At 33.4% G+C, this 19404-nt stretch overlaps 2 protein-coding genes across 13 annotated transcripts in view; both read left to right on the top strand.

Annotated features, from left to right (window-relative positions):
- LOC132747622 (cytochrome P450 2D20-like) overlaps nucleotides 1-6009 on the top strand; it is a 51774-nt gene extending 45765 nt beyond the window's left edge. For all 12 annotated transcript variants that reach the window (XM_060737052.1, XM_060737045.1, XM_060737051.1 and 9 more), the window contains exons 2-7: nucleotides 735-1299; nucleotides 2163-2375; nucleotides 2590-2710; nucleotides 3167-3426; nucleotides 4104-4231; nucleotides 5403-6009. In XM_060737052.1, the coding sequence (XP_060593035.1) occupies nucleotides 736-1299; nucleotides 2163-2375; nucleotides 2590-2710; nucleotides 3167-3426; nucleotides 4104-4231; nucleotides 5403-5622 (1506 nt within the window). In that variant the 5' untranslated portion in view covers nucleotide 735 and the 3' untranslated portion in view covers nucleotides 5623-6009. The remainder of the gene's footprint in view (nucleotides 1-734; nucleotides 1300-2162; nucleotides 2376-2589; nucleotides 2711-3166; nucleotides 3427-4103; nucleotides 4232-5402) is intronic.
- Nucleotides 6010-11478: 5469 nt separating this feature from the next.
- Nucleotides 11479-17389, top strand: LOC132747624 (collagen alpha-1(XII) chain-like). Its single transcript, XM_060737056.1, has 8 exons — nucleotides 11479-11597; nucleotides 12096-12236; nucleotides 13534-13613; nucleotides 13992-14063; nucleotides 15027-15234; nucleotides 15562-15647; nucleotides 16001-16151; nucleotides 17058-17389. The coding sequence occupies exons 1-8, from the start codon at nucleotides 11570-11572 to the stop codon at nucleotides 17369-17371; spliced, it is 1080 nt and encodes a 359-aa protein (XP_060593039.1). The 5' UTR covers nucleotides 11479-11569; the 3' UTR covers nucleotides 17372-17389.
- The last annotated feature ends 2015 nt before the right edge of the window (nucleotides 17390-19404 follow it).

The following is a 19404-nucleotide window of genomic DNA, read 5'->3' on the forward strand; positions in this document are numbered from 1 at the left end:
TATAAAAATCCCATCATAGAGATTAAATCAATCAATTTACCCACCCTTAACAACATTTCAAATTCTTAAGAATTTTTTCCGCTTGTATAAGTGGATTCATTGTTTTGAACTACTCCTTTTTTTAATGTAACACGGATATCCAAAATGTCTTCTACTGTTTTACCAGCAATAAGTGGCTCGTAATTACATATGAGCCGCGTCACGACAAAACCAACATAATGGGTTTGCGACTGCGCATCAGGAGAAGTAGAGAAATTGATAGCGAACAACATGGATCCTCATCAGATTGCGCGGATGCAAACCCACTATGTTGGTTTTGTCATGACGCGGCTCATTTCTTTTTGCCCCCTTTAAAACTACTATATATTACCCACGGTATAAAATATCGGTCAGGATAGAAGTATGTTAATAGTCAACAATTTAGTAATTTTGTATGCAAATGTGTACATTAATTGAGTCTATCAAATCTGTAATGACTGCTATCATTTCACGCATTATCTTGTTAAGTCAATATTATATTAAAATTTTCAAAAAGTGTACGCTGTCTGATCATAATGCAATATAAGTATATATTCTACATAATTAGCTTAGTTATAAAGAGAAATAAACAAATATATCTTACGTTACTTTGCTGTGTTTCATTCTATGTTTTGCTGTGATTTACGTTATGTTTGCCGAATTAACAGTGTTTTTTCTATATGTTTTCCGTTATATTTTACCATGTTTTGTTGCAGAATGCATGAAGAGAAAGCTAACGGGTGTCCGTTTAATCATGAGAAAGCAACCGCTTATATAAAGCCCGAAACAGTACAACCAGTCATGGCTGCACCCCCGGGGCCAGGTGGCCCACCTATCATCGGGCAGGCATTTAATCTGGACACGGACTATATGCACTTACAATTCATGGACTGGCAGAAACGTTTCGGAGACATGTTCATGTTTAAGGTGTTTGGGAAAAGTTTTCTTGTTATAAGCGATCCGGATATTCTACGCAGTATGTTTATCACTTGTGAACATGCCAACAGATTTAACGACCGACCAGCAAGTTTCATGGGTAAATATGTTATAAACCGAACTCAAGATATCGTGTTTAGGAATTGTGATGATATACAACAGACCCTAAAGATAGCTTCTATGAATTATGTAGAAAATACGCTGATGCAGGAAAAATGGTTCTATGAAAAATGTTGTGAAGAGTGTGGGGACATTGTTAAAACATTAGAACAAACAGAAGATTCAGCATTGGTTGATATTGTTGACATACTAGACAGATTCAGTGTCAAGGTCATAGGACTTTTGGTAAGGCAATCTTCTTTTACTAGTACTATGTAATTTGATATAAACTGAACGTTTGCTCTTTACTAATACATTTTATTTTCAGTTGCAGACTATAATTTTCTTGACTTATCTTGATCAAATTATGATAAATAGTAATATAAGTTTATGGCCATGATTTGGTGTCCGAAACATGTTAACTTTTGTCATTCGACCTACGAATAATTAACTGGAAGATAAAGTTTTACTTCCCCAATGTTGACTCTTAACTATACACTGTTTTCTTATTTTTGAAAGTGTTACATGACATTACCGTTTAATGAAATATAAGAATCAAACTAAACGTTTTACACAAATAAGGCCATTAGACAACATAGATTGCGTTACCTACGCACTGAAAATTATCCTACATATTTAATTTCCTTTGAAGAAGTCATTTCTAACTCAGTGGACGTTTGTTTTAAATGTACTATATCAAGATCCCAATGTCACTTTGGGGTATCGTTTGCTGTACGGGAAAATGTTAAAAAAAGTTACTGAAATGTAGTCGATAAAAAAGACTGCCAGGTCACTCTAAGTGTCATCCTAAAGGTTAGTATATTTTGTTTTTACCAGGTCAGTATAAATGTGTTATCCGCCAGGTTAGTATAATTTGTTTTTGCCAGGTCAGTATAAATGTGTTATCCGCCAGGTTAGTATAATTTGTTTTTGCCAGGTCAGTAAAACTGTGTTATCCGCCAGGTTAGTATAACTTGTTTTTGCCAGGTCAGTGTTAATGGATAAACCGCTAGGTCAGTATCCACCAAGTTAAGTGTTAAAGTTATGGGGAAATTGTGTAGGTGCTGTTAATTTTACATATGTTCTGTAACGAAAATAATTCTTAACAGATTTCTGGTAGACGGATTAAAGAAGAAGACCCCGAATTTAAAAGTCTCTGTAACTTTATGGAAGCTGGAAATGAACTTGGAACAGTTAAAAATCAAACGATTCTTACAACAATACCAGGTGTGCGCAAGATTCCTGGTCAATTAAAAGACGCTTATGACCAAATCAATGACGAGAAAGAAAAAATAAAACAGTTTTTCATCACAGAAAATAAGGTAAATCATTGCTTTTGATATAGTAATTACTGTACTGACATAATTTAAAAAGCACGTCTTTTCTCTTTTGTGTTTAAGTTTTCAGTATGTTTTTGTTGGTTGAATGACTTCTCTGCACGTCTCACAGTCACTGTTTAATGACTTCTGACATTAATTGACAAGAAAGTTCCACTTTTATATTTAAGAATTACTAACAAAAGAATGACTTTTATAGAGTGAAGATGGACTGGTGGCAATGTTAAAGAAGCTGGCTGCTAGTATAGCTGAGGAGAGTAGGGAAACTTGGCTGAATGAAGACTTTATGATGGGTGTAATCATGGATCTCACCGCAGCTGGTATGTTTATTATTGTATCATTATTTTAGTTTTATTATACAACCCCTTATTTTGAGCATATAGATATTATAGTTGATATTTTATGTTAAACTAACATAAACTATTTAGTTTACATATTTATTTAAAGGGGCATATACCTTAACCAATAGGCCACCACTCCCCTAAACAATTTAGATCACAATGCGTGTGTTATATAATATAACTAGTATTCAAATTGTTATGTTTTTAAGAATGTAAAATTGGTCCCATATAATTCAAGAATGGTTATCTAGTTCCCTGTTTTATCATGGTTTCCGTCCAAAATGGCTTATCATAATTGGGTCATACTTTAAAGAGGTACACACTGGGCCAGTCTCTCCTGCATTGAAGTTTATCAATTAAATTATTTTAAAGTAACTGATTAATGCCAATTGTCTATGATAAAAGCTAACAAACAGTGTTTTCTTTATTCTGCAGCCATTGTTCCCCTGAAACATACATTATCAGTATTATTTCTGGTGCTAACACACCACCCAGACATACAGAACAGAATCAGACAAGAAGTACAAAACAGTTCTGAACAAGTAACCATTGACCGGTTCACCGAGACGCCATATACCGCCGCAAGTATTCTGGAGCTTAAACGCTTCCACACACCTCTACCTATATCAGCAAGGCATTGCAATAGGTCTGGAGCAGCAAAATTTGAGAAATACAATATTCCAAAAAATACACAGGTAAAAGATTACCAAATATTACACAGTTAAAACAAAAGCAATGGGATTATATTGAGCATTATGTTACAACTATTATCATTTTGTCATTTAAATCAATTGAGAGGCTACACTTGAAATTCTACAAATGAAACGCTTTATGTACTGATATTTTGTAGCAATAAATCTCTGTTTTAGTCTACATCTTTCTTGAATTATGTACCATCGCTTCAAACTATAGGAGAAAAATCACATTTATCAGTTCTCATCGCTTTACAATGTGTATATATACATGAAAAAGCGTATAATAATTAGAAGTTATTCAATTTTTTAATGTGCTTCAATCATCAATTAGCCTGAGAGAAAGTTTCTTTCATTTGCTATGTATAAAAATATCTTTAACGAGAAATTTTTGCACAGGCACTTAAATTTAACATCATCAGTATTTTGTAACAAAAATAATTGTTTAGCAAGATAACGAGTATCTAGCAGTTACACTGTAACAGATAAAAGTTTCCAATCTACATCCGTATAATAAAAAATGAACGTTGTTTTAAATGGTAAGTGAATACTTACATTTTGTTGGTATTCAAATCTAGAAAGCCGCCGTATGATATTTACTGTGTTAGTGCCACTTAAAACCCAGCCAAAAAGATTTTTGCGATAGATTGTTAAACCCAATTTAATATTTTTACTTCCAGATATTTTCAAATTTGTTTGGAATTCACCATGACGAAAGATTCTGGACGGATCCATGGACATTTCAACCTGAACGGTTTCTGACACAAGAGGGTAAATTGATAGCAGATGATCATCCAACCATGAAAAAGTAAGTCAAATAAGTATATCACCCTCAATCACTTCTAAAGTTGGTGGGTTTTAAGTCAAATCGTCACATGGTGACGTTCCAGTTTTACTTGCAAAGAAAAATCTTAGCGCCCCTTGGTTGATTATATAGGACAAATGCAATCTGATTAAAATCAGCTCCTTATTTACGCTACATGCAAAAAAATACTTAAGTATGGATCTGAACTTTAGTCAGATTAGGACAAAAGAAAGAAGACAGAACTCATGACTTGAGTTAGCTAGCTTAGTAGCTTCTTCCTCGCATGAATAAATAAATACAAAATCTCTCTCATGATTTCGAACATACAGCTATGAGTGGCAAGTGTACTGAAGTTACCACTCAGTCACTTAGGTTTTCTACTACATTTACTTGATGAAGTTGCAGTACGATTTAAGTCCTTTTGGCCTTATATAATATTTTGTTGGAGATAGCAGTCACGCGAAGAAGAAACTAAAATTGCATGTCAGTTAAAAACAGAAAAGTGGTAATGGCCATAATTAGGTCAGGCAAATACATTGATGTAGGTTTGTCTCAATGATTCCCCTTAATGATCAAAAGTTGAATGCATCCTATTGTTGTTTTTCATTGAGTTTCACCATAAATTATTTCACTTAAGTTATCTACACAACCCTAATTGCCTCTTTCCCACAGTAATTGCTCCCACTTGAGTTAACGTCACAGATTTTAACATTGCTTGCCCTAATTTGTATATAACACATGTATATAGATGTGAGAACGAGCAGTATCTATATGAAAAAAATCAAATTAGTAAATATATATGTTTATGTCGGGTCGCTGGCATAAAAAAATCCTTTTGGCATATTGTGTTTCTGTATTTTGCGGGATTGTAAGACTTTTTTGCATTGCGTTGGTATGACAAAAACCTATCCCATATAATATGACCAAGCCGAAATAAGTGTTGAATTATTTAATTTGGAGATTAACTTTCCCACATTAAATTAGGAAACTGTGCATCTTAAAATTCTTTACATTGTATTGTTAATTGGCAAAGAGCAACAAGACTATATACGGTCAATTGATAAAAAATTGTTCACTACCCATTTAACACGTGGTATATGGTTTTGCATTACATTTACTTTAAATTCCTTTACATTGTAGGTTGCTAAATCTGACTATTATTTTCTATTTTCAGTTTTGTCGTGACAGGCGTTGGTCCTCGAAAATGTATTGGATCAAAGTTTTCAGAAAATGTGATCTTTTTGATCACTGCCAATATTTTGAAAAACTTGCAAGTCTTGCCATGTGACAAGGAACCGTTACCAGCTTGTGATCCGAGAGAGTTCCTACCAGGAGTAGTTACGCGAGTCCCAAACTTTAAATGTATGGTTCGAAAACCAGATTCCGAAGTCTGAAATTGTTGTATTACAGTGTCCATGACACTAAAGAACAAACAAGTGCATTTATTCGGTGATATAAACAGTGTTTTGATTTAAGAGATGGTACTTCAAATGACACTATGTGCAATTTATAGAGAATATTCTGAATTTACTGAATTATTATATCATTTAATTCATTAAATTAATTAATACACATTCACGAATATGAAATTCTGTTTATCACATACACAAAATAAATACTGTTTAAAGTGAAAAAGAATCATTTTTACATTGACACTATAGTGAAGCGAGTCTTTACGTCAAAATATAAAACCGTTTTAAAAAGTTGCAAAAGCGGCACGAGTATGTGATAAAATGGCAAAGGTTTATTAAAATGGATATGAATAAATGTTATAAATTATAGTGTTCGCTCTGTTCTAATATCTGATATTCTGACAAATATTTTTGTCAATGTTTGAAAGTAAAAATAACCGTTCAACTTATCTGCCCGATTAACAAATAGGAATATTGCCCAGTGGCAAGTCGTAAATTAATATCATTTGTCATACAATTATCATTTGCCATGGAGCCCGAAATACCACCAGTTGTTTATAATGCTAAAATGAATCCATCAATTTAAAAGTACAAATTGCAGTTTATATTTTCATTTAATGGCTAAAATGCATTAGAAAGAGATGTAAATATGAGCAAGAATATTTCATTTACTGCTTTTTTTCTTTTCTTTGTTTTCAAAATTAAAAAAGAATGTTTCGTTTTTTGTAACTACCGCCTTCGTGTTCGAGGGGATAGAGTCGATGACTTCTAATCCAGTTACCTCTCTGGCATGGGTTCGATCCCCGGGAGATGCTTTGGTAGTTTAGCGCAGAGTAAGGTAGTCTAGTACTGGTGTAACTCTCCAGGAAACTGCCCGCCTATATAAATGAAATACTGTTGGGAAAAGGCGTAAAATGAAACAAACAAACGAATATTGTAATTAAGGGTTTTAAGGACATGTTTCTATCTTGATCTAACAAACTAATCAATTTATCTTTCATTTTATCATTACTGATTTAATCATCAGAGTGTTTCCCGTATAATTTATTCAACACAGAAGGATATACATGTACAGTCATGTAGCTTCTTGTGTAATTCCAATTAAGTGTCTGTCAGTTTAACACTATTTAACATCTCGGACAACCTAGCTGTTAAATTGAAATCGTCTGAACGCGAGGTAAAGTTTCAATAATTATCATAATCAATGGATACTCGACATTGGTCGTTCCTTTTCATAATGGATTTAAGTGATGTAGAGTGATTGGCTGAAATGTCGTGGGAAAATATTTTCCTGTTGACTAATAATAAAAGTCCAAGAGACGACACATTAAGTGAAACTAGTGGTTAGTTTTTACCTTGTATTGATAATGTTAACAAATTTCAGATAAACATTCTACTGTTTGTAGAAAATGACCGAGACAACTTTTTTTCTTGAGTTATTACACAATCTATCTTAAAGCTTTCTTAACACTCTATCTTTGTAATTTATATACATGTACTTTCTGGTCCATACAAAACTTCTGTATGATATTCCACCTATACAAAGGTGGCGTTATTTTTACACTAGTTACCTCCCTTCTTTTTTATTCTTTTTCACTTGTATGACAGCGAAGATAACCATGTCAGTTGTTTTATTGCAACTCGCGGTCATTTTGGAAAAGTATTGGTAGAGTTGGTGTTGTTTCTCATAAATCCAAAACAATTCCTATGCAAATTGTAAATGATAACGAAGATTAAGTATCAGATATTCCATCTGTACTTGATAAATGGAAAACACCTTTTGAAAATTAATATAATGTTAATACATGTATAAAAACGATCTTGTAGACTGGGATGATGATGCACCTCCTGGACAAAACACATGTTTAAAATATGAAAGGTAGATATATGTTTTAGAAGTCAGGAATGCTATAAAGCCGGCCAAAAATAACAAGGCTAGTGGGATAGATGCTTTGCCGAGTGAGGTGTTTAAAAAGGACGCTTCAGTCTCCTGTCTCCAACTTCTTTTTAATATTTGTTTCTCCAAAGGTATGGTTCCTTTAGATTGGGGAAAGTGTATCATCAACCCGATCCCAAAGTCCAATCCCCAAGATAGGAAATACCCAATGTCATATCGAGGAATTGCATAAGCTGATGCAATGTATGAACTGTATTGTAGTACTCATAACCAACGTCTGTCAGCATGGGTAGAGTCGGATACCAATCTTGAAGATGAACAAATTTGTTTTGAACACGTTGTAGTACAGTTGACAAATTGTCAACTTTGACCAATATTGTTGAAAAAAACGTTATAATCCAAAGCAATATACATTGTTGAACTTTAACATAAAATTTTAGCAAGCATAGACTCCGTCAATAGGGAATTTGTGAAGAATTTGTATTAAAGATGGTTAATGAAACCACGGTCATTTTGTCATTTCTATATTAACTCTGTAGAGACACAGAAGGTCGTGATATGCTTAGGTGTTACTTGCCAACGAGAAAAGTTATCTATATTTCTTTATGCTGATGACATTGTTTTCATTTCTGAAACTGAGGACGATTTCCAAAGTATGTTAGATGTTCTGTATGAAGGGTCATGTGCCTGTCATATGAAAATTAATCCGAAAAAGAGCAATGTAATGCATTTTAGACCAAATAATGTAAATAAGACCAATTTTGCCTCTAAATGTGGACCAGATAATCTTGCATGAGTTCCAAAATATGTATACTTAGGTTTAACACTTCAAGAGAATTTAGACTACTCTGTCACAGCAAAGTTTGTTGCTCAGTCAGCCAGCCGAGCTTTAGGTCTCTTAACAACTAAAAATGTATCTAGGGGGAATGTCTTACAATGTCTATACAAAGTTATTTGACTCGTTGGTTTGGTCAGTGGTAGCATATGGAGCAGCTATCTGATGAAACAAATCGTTTTTCTGTATTGACTCAATTCAACACCGTGTTATGTGTGTCTTTTCCTAGGGACATCCAGTTTATCTCCGTCGGCAGTTCTGATAGGCGATATGGGCTGGCAAACAACTTTCAGGAAACAGATGATAAGTGTTTCTAATTTTTGGCACAGACTGTGTAAGATGCCTAGGTCCAGATTAAACTAAAACGTTTTATTATATAATTTTATGCTTAAATAGTTGGTAGTAAAAAAATGTAAAAACTGGTGTTTCAGTACAAAACAAATTTTTGATAATCTTGACAGAATTATGTTAGAGAAAACAAATCATTGTAAGTCCTTGACATACTTTAGTTGGTAACATTGCAGAATGTAATGTATAACGTATATAACAAATGACATACTTTCTAATGTTTAATGATATATGAGCCACGTTACGACAAAACCAACATAATGGGTTTGCGACCAGCATGGATCCAGACCAGCCTGCGCACCAACCCTATTTCATGTAGAGAAACTGATAGCGAACAGCATGGGTCCTGATCAGACTGCTCGGATCCGCAGGCTGGTCTGGATCCATGCTGCTCGCAAACTCGTTATGTTGGTTTTGTCGTGAAGCGGCTCATATGTAATGGTCATTCATTTTGTTCCCATTCATAATGTTCACATTAATGTTTTATTCATTGTGACAATTTTATACCACAAAGTAAACTTCTGAAAGAAAAAATGTGAATAAATTGATGTAATATAACATATTCTTTTCATAATGGTAATGATAATATGAAATTTGTGTAGCGGAGGGGGGACAATTCCTCAGTGCATAAAACAGTAAACTGCTGTGATATGGCCTGTGGAGTTGTCTTCCTTAGAAGCAAAAGTAAACAGTCTCCTGTAATTCTGATTAGAATAGAATGGCTTTTCATATATCTTATGTCTGTGTTTTATGTTTTATATATATTTTTATGTATATATGAAAAGATGAAACAAAAATAAATACGAAGATAATTTTACAGAAGAAAGTCTCGTGTCTTCGCCTATAAAGATGTCGTTATAAAATGTATGGTGTCACCCAAATGTATCGTGTCTTCGTGTCGGCGCCCTCAAAAGTGAAAGGCTAATACACGATAAGTGAGCATATTATTGTGTCTTCGCCTTCGACTTTTGAAGGGCAAAGACACGAATGGCAGAGATCAGGCACCATAGTTTAGTGCTTATTTTGAATACGGTAAATGATTATAAAAACATAATGTAAAGGTTATATTCAATTTTAAACAATAGTTTTGCAGGACATAATAGTAAGGCAACGCAACTAAATTCATATACATGTTTGTGTTTTAATTAACTTTTTCCGCAGATCAATCTGCCATCAACAATGGCCAATCCTCTTCAAAGTACATTGTATTAAAAAAATATACTTCAAGCGCTTTTATCAACGAACCATTTCTGTACTTACCCTCTTTTATAATGGATCATTTTCTTTTGCGGTACATAAAGGCCACGTCTCTTTGAAATAAAGCTATCCTGCTACACAACTCACATATCAGGATTCTTTTAACATTGTATCTTTAAGTGTTTTAGACTTATAAAGTTTAAATTGTCATATCTTTACAAAATAACAACATGATCAATATTGTACCCATCTGATTTCCATTTTGTCTTCAGAAATAATATTTATTATGAACATGCCTATTTGCGACAAATATTTAATACATGTATCCTGTATCTAATATAGATCATTTAGATATTGTGTTCATTTTCGATCAATTATAACAATTAAATAACTGGAAAACAGTATGAAATACCTAAAACATTGGCATTATTTTAGAAATGAATATGTAACACTATTTAATTAACATTAATGCCGATTGTCACAGCTGGACAATTAGTGTATAATAAGAAACTTGATATCGGCGAATTAAAAAATGGAGTCTGTTTTAGAAATAAAGGGATAATAATAAGAATGTATTTGTATATATATTTCGTTAAGCTGATTCGGCGTAACTGTAACTGTTATTAAAACTAACTATAGTGGGTGGATAACGCCACGTTCAGAGTTGCGTGCGACGGAAAAAACAACATATAAAAGCAGTCCCGAAGGGTGATTCACGTTTCGTTACGTGAAACATGCATTACCAAGACAAAGACATGTCTTAGCGCTATATAGTTATTTAACATTGAAAGTTTATAGTTGTGTCATTTTATTTTTTATGAAAGGTTAACCCTTTACCTACTAGGACCAAACGTTATAATTCTTTCCAACCAGTATAAAGCCAGGTCAGTCTGCACACCCGTTTGCTTTTTAAAAAAAAGGTGGGGATATTTAAACTTCGTGAATTCCTGATTTCATCTTCGTGAATTCACAATTCTTCGTGGTTACTACACGAACTGAGGAATTTCGTATGTGGAAAATGTGAATTCATGAAGGTAAACTTGTGAATTCACGAGGATAAATAGTGGGGACGTTTAAACTTCATGAATTCCCGATTTCACCTTCATCACGAATTCATGAAGTTGAAACGTACCCATCAGTCTTTCGTAAATCCCTTTATTCGATTCTATTTCTGACCGAATGTGAAACTCGTCATGTAAAGGGCAGGTCTTCTTCCACATCTATTATGTACACATGTAATCACTTTGGCGTTAAATGAAACTACAAAACTAAATACATGATTCGAACCTCAGAGCAATTGACGCACACAGCAATTGTCAGGCGCACACGAAAACCCGAAATGATGGGCCTTAAGCCGTAAATGGGCAAGTAGCTTTAAATTTTCCAAACTTTTGATCTATGCCGCCGTTCATTTAAAGAAATATATCCTGAACTTACTTAAACCTATCTAAACTTTACTTTTACATTGAGTCTATCCATCTCGTTTGTCTCCCCTGGTCTCAGATTTTATCAATTATCGTGGTTGTGTACGGTGTAAATGAGTTAGTTATTAACATGTGTAAGATTGGCAATCTTTATGTCTAGATAGACCGTACTAACTGATATGATTCCCTTATCAATATAAACATATAAGACACATTTAAGGGCTTAAAATGGAATCCTGGTATATTCTGTGTGTTGGTAAGATCTTAAATTAATGATTTTATATTAGTTGTTAACTCACAAAACAAGGAAACAAGAATTTTCGGTATGAAGTTCACTATATTGCCCACGATGTTAATGTGCTTTAGTATTAAACGTTTAAAGATCTAAACGAAATTAATCCTAGACGACTTGTATTATAACGTTTTTGTCATGTACATGAACAATATTAATGATATACAAAGTCTTACAGAATTATGAATAAATTCAAATCTACTTCGGAAAGATTGAATTAAATAATTGTTGTGCTGTATTCAAGTACAGTGTAATATCTAGGACATGGCACCTGAATTGATTTATATGTCTTAAAATTTTCCGAAATAAACGCAGTTTCCCTAATTCAATGAATAGCATTCATTCATTGTCCAAAATGATCAAAACTCATTTTATTAGCATGACTTACGTGTTTTAATTTGACAGAATTATTTCACATACGTTTAAAAAATAATTGAAATCACCATGTTTATTTATCAAAAGCATTTGCCTACTTTGTCGGAGTCGAGCCAGCTTGTGAAGACGTCAGCACGGCTGCCTGCTCCCTGTTTCTAGCCAACAAACCAGACCTGTGTCAGGACCAGGCTCTGTCGGCGAACTGTAAACGATTTTGTGGACAATGTCGTAAGTAAGAATGTTGTTATCACCAAAAATTATAAATATTTTCAGCAACAAATAGAGACAGATAAAGTATATTCAAACAGAATGCCTTCCTTTTCTCTTTAAGAATTACACTTACATAATTCAGTAACTTTTAATTACTTGAGATACATTTTATCATTTGATATTTCTACGTGAATAAAGGAAGTCGTTATCTAACTTAAATAGCAACGAATATAGGCTTAGCCCACAACAACGGGGAACTTTGTACGTCAAGATGTCCATTTTTTTACGGATAGTTCGTCCCGTATAAAAATGATCTGGTATAACAATATATTTCTGCTTGTTTTTGTTACCTGAAACACATACGTTAACTAATTTTTAACATTGCTAAATTCATTTAGGTCAAACACCCAATACAAACAGTGTCTATCCCGTTTTTAACACAAAATCATCGTCGTCATCATCATCATCAACAACAACAACAACAACGTACAATGTTTAAGTCTGTTATCATTACTCCCCCCCCCCCCCCAAAAAAAAAAAAAAAAAAAAAAAATAAAAAAAAATGCAGGCTTATAGCGTTAGTGTTCTGGCTGCAAAATAAATAAAAGTCTTTCGGTATGAAATGCAAAATGAAATCTTATTTCAAGTTTTTTGACTGGATTATTTTGAGCTTTATTGCTTTGTTCTTAACGAGTATAACTCTCAAAATATTGTATGCACCAAAGGAACACCACTGATATAAGAAAGAAGCCTAAAATATAAAATTTGAACTTTTAACATACACAAAGTAAAGCTTTTAAAAAAATGAAGAAATCTGCAATGGATGATATATAAATATACTCTAAATCAAATTGAAAATAGGTGGTAAGTGAAATTTTTAACCGATTTGATGAAAACGTTGAAAAATACTTTTTCATAATAAAAAATTAGTCTGGAAAATATATTCCGTTGTTAGGGGATGAAAATTTGCACACAAGTTATTGTTCAGATATTTATCCGATGTGACATAAATCTCGGGGTGGGGGAAATACAGTCTTTTCATGTCTAAAAAACAACAAACAAACAAAACACAAAAAAGAACACAAAGAAACACAACAACAACAACGATCAGTGGAGTCCTTTTAAAGCGCAGGCTTTATAAATACAGATCTTAACTATATCAATCAAATAGGACAATTATACCACTAATAAATATATATTACATTCACAGTTTCACATTTTGATAACCATTTCAATGAACTTTCTTTACTTGTAAACAAAGCTATACGATTTTATATCTTGTTCATATATTTGGGTGTTTTTTCTTGTCGCGCAGCTCTCGTGTGTTACGACTGCCCCATAGGTGTCAGTAGTCCGGACAACTGTACAACTACCAAAGCATGCTCCCCTGGGGAGGTAATTCTGCTTACTTTCATCTTTTTTTTGCGACAAAATACATAAATATCATCATATAAATAGCTTTTCTTATACATTTGTAACATATCATTTTATTATTATCGTTTACAGTAGTATCTCGTTTTGATTCTACAAAGCCATACCATGCATATCGTTTGTGGTTTCGTTCATTTTATTGACTACTTGCCAACCGTTTCTTGACACAAAACGTTGAAATGTTATAATAACTGAAGTAGATAATTGTAATCGTAATATTAATTAAAATACACACAGTCTTACAGTGATTATATTAATTTTAACAGCTATTTTGTAAGTAGGAGAGTAGTTCTTGTCAACATATTAAAGTTGGTTTCGCTCTTTGCACGATTTGATTTCCAGGTATGCATGCAGAAAACCCATGTTAACCCAGATGGGTCCAAAGAGTTTATCATGTCGTGTGAATCTAAAACGGTAAACATCTTTTGTGAAGATTTTTTATGATCTTACTATCTTTGGTCTTGCATAAAATTCTTAAGGCTTTATACAGAATTTGAAACTTACCCTGTACGGTCCAGATATGGCGTTTACCAAGTCATTTTAAAGGCTGCTTGGATGTTAAAGGCACATTATGCCTCAGAAACAAATTATTATTTCCATCTTTAGAAATGTGTAACATGAGTTTTATTACGATTAAATAATGGTTTTAAAGCATGAAAGATGCCTTGAGAATATAGAGCTGAATATGAAATTATTTTTCAAATAAGCAAAATTGAAAACAAAGTAGTATTTTGACTTCCATACAAAATACTTAATTACTTTAACTGTACTGGACAAAGAGCAACGGATGCAAAAGATGAATCAGGGATTATGGCCAAAAAGTAACTTTGTGGAAATTTTAATAATATCACAAAATAAAAAAAATTTTAAAGGGCATATTTGACGAGAGACAAATACTGTTGTAAAATAAGGTGACCCCTATATTTCATATTTTTATATGGTTATGAAAACAAAACCTTAAAAATAATATTTGACGGAATAATCTGCGAGTAATAGTTGAAAGCGTTTCTCGTCACGCATAAACCTTAAGTACAAACAATGTTGTGTTGTTGTGTTTTACGTCACACCAACACAGACTGTGTCATATGGCGTCGTTCGAGCTTTATTGGTGGGGGAAGACCACAGGTGCCACTCTCGTCAAACAAATACCTATGTAGATGCAACGACGTCCCGTAAGCTGGCTGGATAACTTCCTTTCATGAAAAAATACGAGGTCCTTGTCGGGATTCAACCCCAAAGCATTGAAGGATAATTTGACAAGCAAGACAGCGTGTAAGATTTAACAATTCTGACCTGTTTTTTATATTGCAACTATATAAAGCATAAAGTTATATTATAAAGCCATATCTGTCATAACGGCTCGCTGTACTCTTTCAGACATGCGAGGGTCTTGGCCTAGGTTTCCATGCCATCATTGGCAAACGCAGTGACGGTATGTTTTCTGTCGAGCATGCGCGAAGAGACTTAAGCTTCCATTGTTGCGATGTGGATCAATGCAATTATCCGACGGAATTCATAACAACTACGACATTGCCGACTACAACAGTTACAACGTTACCGACGACGACGCTTAAACCGTTACATAGTAAGATAAGTAATACCAATAAAAACGCATCATCATTTATGTTTATTTTATTTTGTAACCAGAAGGACTTAATGACAGTTAAACAATGTTTTAGTACAGCAGACAATAAAGACAATATTTTAAATTATGTGAAAAAAGCAATTACAATATTTTATTTATAATCTTTTCTGTTTTCCGGTACATAATTGGTGTTTTAAGACTGGCAAGAACATAAATATAAGTTGTATTATTTCCTACGTGGTTAGTTTCACAAAACAAGTGAAAAGCGATTTTAAACAAACTGATTAAATTAATGTTTACGATTTCATATGTATGTTTTTTTTCCAGACTGTTCGAGAGATATAGTGTTTGTTCTAGACGGCTCCACCAGCGTGGGTAGTTCAAATCATAATTACATGAAATCTTTCGTGCAGGTAATCGAATTTCGTATACTTTCTGCATGCAATATTCATTCCAAGTATCACTACTCTAACTGAATCACGACCCAGAGATTATTAACTTGTATTGTAATTTCAAAGGTAGCATGCATACTTTTGCCGATTTAAAGTTCTTTCAAATGCTCTTATAAACGTACATTTTAAGTTCCGGAGATAATCAAAACATATTCAACCATATAATGTTTAACTTATTGTCATGTAATTAAAACATGTTAATAATTTTAGGATTTCCTTAATAGGCAACTATTTTGAATAGGTTCTAGTCTATTATTTTATGGACCGTAAACATTTCCGTCAAATTTATTTGTTACGACTGTTATGTTCTCAAGAAATTGATCGGTGGTTTGACAATTGGACCTATGGACTCTCAGGTGGCAGTGGTAGAATATAGTGACACTGCTCGCGTCGAGTGGTATCTAACAGACCATACATCTATAAGAGATTTAGAGAATGCTGCAATGACCATCCCATATGTACAAGGTATTCAACGTTCAAAAATATTTCTTTATATATTGTGCACTATTCTTAAAAGTACTAAGGGAATAAAATGTGTTACATTTTTTGTATTTTGACTATAAATTGGTAATATTTGTGAACAAAGACTACGGAACTTATTAGAGATTTTGTTTATTGTACATGTCTTTGAAAGACCATGATTTATTTCATCATTTTTCGATTTGACCGACACTGTTAGTCACATACTTTTTGCAGATTATCCAAAACTGTCTTGTAAAATAAGACTAAAAGCTTATCTCAAACAAGGGCGTGCACTGTATAGGCACTTCTTGTTGAAGTGATTAAAGTTCGTTTAAATTCTGTCCAGAAAATAACAGCATATTATATGTTATCGTACTATATATTTGTACATGTGTACGTCCCGTAAATAAGTGTAACTTCCAAACTCGACAAAGGATGTAATAACTCGGTTCTAATATCAACTGAATTTTTTTTTCGTCAGTCTGCTGTAATCAGTGAACCACGCTATCTGACTAAAGTTAAGGTTTTTTATTTATTTCCAACATATAAAGCGCGTATCATTATAACGGACTTGGTTTTAAGAACATTGTTCACAATCACTTTACGCGTTATGGAACAAATGCCTTATAAATTACACTGCTGTAAATTAGCTGAACTATATATAGTGTCTTGAGAATAATGTCATAATGGGGACAAACTCCTCTATATATTCAGAGTGGTCTAGACAAATATGGAACAAGATGTCGTGGTTGGGCTCTGGTCAATCATTCATTTGTCAATATTTTATCCAATGGAATCACACATTTTTAAAGTTTTTTATTTGAAACACTATATAGCAAACGTTTTACTGTTTATTGTCTTTTAAACTTGTGATCTTTCTTGACTTTAATGATTCTCTAATTTATACAGGCTCTACTGGAACGCACGCAGCATTTTATCTCGTGCACAATTCCGTACTTACCAGCAGACATGGTGCCCGGCCTAACGCCAAAGACATTGTTATCATCCTAACAGACGGTGGAACCGATATACCGGATCTTGCAGTTAACGAGGCCAAAAAGCTTGAAGACGATGGTGTCACAATCATTGCTATTGGTGTTGGACCAAATGCCGATACCCAGGAATTGCTGCAGTATGTGAAGACGGGTCACGTTTACACTGTGAAATCTTTCTTCACATTGCCTTATTTTACCAGTGCAATTGCACAAAACTTATGTGAATAAAGTGTTTTACCAACCGGCTATAAAGACTTGTTGGCAAAATAGTTAAAACATTGCAAGAATGATTCCAGGTCACTTATACTGCTAGAAATACAGTAAGATGTTTCAAAACCATGAGTGCAAGTTGAAAATATAAAAAAGTCCCTGAAAACTCTTAATCTATTTATAGAAAGAGTGCTGTCAGAAGTATAAATAACCTGAACTTTATGCAAATACGTGGAAACTTTTACCCATGCAATACAAATTGAAAGCTTTTATAATCCACATATTGGCACATATCCATGTCTATATCAAATTTAATTCGCTAAAATTCTACTTTTATAACCCTTATTTTAACAGACAAAGTTTCATCCATCTTTATTACTTGTTCAGGATTCTATTGAACAGTTTAAGGCTTGTTTTTAACAATTTATACAAAAGTCTGATCAGATGAAAGAAAAGAGCATAAGGAAATCGACTATAATTAACCAATTTTGCCCTTGATCGTTCATTTTGAGATACCTTGCTAGAAAAGGTTACGGTTTCAGTAATAAGGTCAATTTTAACCGAATTTTGACAATTTTTATAATATTTGTAGATGTCTGCTTCTTTTAATGCTACATGCCAAGTAACTGTCTAAGCCTTAGGCATTGCAGTTACACAAAAAAGACATAAATGTACTTTCCTACACAAATTTATACAAAATAAGTGACCCTATCCAGGGTCGATTTTGAACCAAGGTTCATGATTAATATAACTTTTGTTAAGGACAACAAAGTGACCCTACATGCAAAATATCAAAACATTTGGCACTGCACTCTTTCAAAGAAAAATTTGAAGGCATTTTAACGACATACATCTTGCAAACACTGACCCCACGGTGGGACCATTTTTGACCCCTGGGGCTTGACTTACACAAATGTTTGTGGAGGTTCACTGGGTTATGCCAAATATCTAAAGTCTCGGAATAGTATTTTTTGTTTTTGTTTGTTTTTTGTTTGTTTTTTTTTTTTTCGCAAAAAAGACTAAACTGTATTTTCCTATACATGTCTATATAGAAATGTGACCCAGGACAGAGTCAAATTTGACCACAGGAGCAGTATTAAAATACTAAATATAAATAGCCCTTGTGATGATAATGCTAAATGCAAACTATCTAAGCTCTATACATTGCAGTTTCTGAGAAGTTTTTCAAGGATTACTACTATATCAGTCTAGATATACTAAGCGACACCAGTGCGGGAACACTTGAACCATGGGCAGATTTTATCTTACTTTTGTAGAGGTCCACTTGGCAATAAATCCAAGGAGAACATTCATAAAGATTTCATTTTTGAAGTCTATCTTTAGCTCCTTGGACCTACGTATGCATCAGACTGAAAACATTTATATAACTTTTAAACAGGACAACCTAATGATCATTCCTTTGAAGTTTGGGCATACTCCTTTGAGCAGTTTAGGAGATGTTGTTCAAAGAAATGGTGCGCAACAACGGACATATATACTTCTATAACAAAAGCTCACCTCTGAGCACTGTGCGCACGTGAACTAAAAAGGGGATATAACCCCAACAAGACGACAGTAGGACAGCAACGCTCGACTTTTCTTAGTGCTTGATAATAAAAGAGCCTTGATAATGTAAAATTTTCTGAGTTAATAACAAAAGTACATTATTATGTTTAAATCAATGTTTCTTTAAATCAATGTTACAGTTATAGGCATATATACAGAGTCCTGTTTTGCTCTCAAAGAAGAGTATAGAATTTCCACTTGTTTCAAAAGAATATGAAAATATCTGAACTCGTATGCAAACCTAAATGTAAATTCTAAGTTGAAAAAGGGCATAATTCTGTCAAAATGCTTGATACAGTTATCTCCTCCTGTCTATAGGTTGGGGTTATAATAGTGAACAAGTGTGAAAAGTTTCAAAGCCATATGTCAAAGGACTTTGAAAATATTTGGTAAAAAATGGGCATAATTCTGTCAAAATGATTGATACAGTTATCTCCTTCTGTCTACAGGTTGGTGAACAATTGTGCAAAGTTCCAAAGCCATAT

Source organism: Ruditapes philippinarum, unplaced genomic scaffold, assembly GCF_026571515.1.
Source record: "Ruditapes philippinarum isolate M1 unplaced genomic scaffold, ASM2657151v2 ctg1011_1_1_1_1, whole genome shotgun sequence".
Lineage (NCBI taxonomy): Eukaryota > Metazoa > Mollusca > Bivalvia > Venerida > Veneridae > Ruditapes > Ruditapes philippinarum.

Bases quoted from the DNA above. Each gene is read 5' to 3' on its own strand.
- LOC132747624 (XM_060737056.1), top strand. From the start codon at position 11,570: ATGGAATCCTGGTATATTCTGTGTGTTG. The intron at 13,614-13,991 runs GTAATTCTGCTT...TTTGATTTCCAG, and splicing joins AAGCATGCTCCCCTGGGGAG to GTATGCATGCAGAAAACCCA. The intron at 15,235-15,561 runs GTAAGATAAGTA...TTTTTTTTCCAG, and splicing joins GACGCTTAAACCGTTACATA to ACTGTTCGAGAGATATAGTG.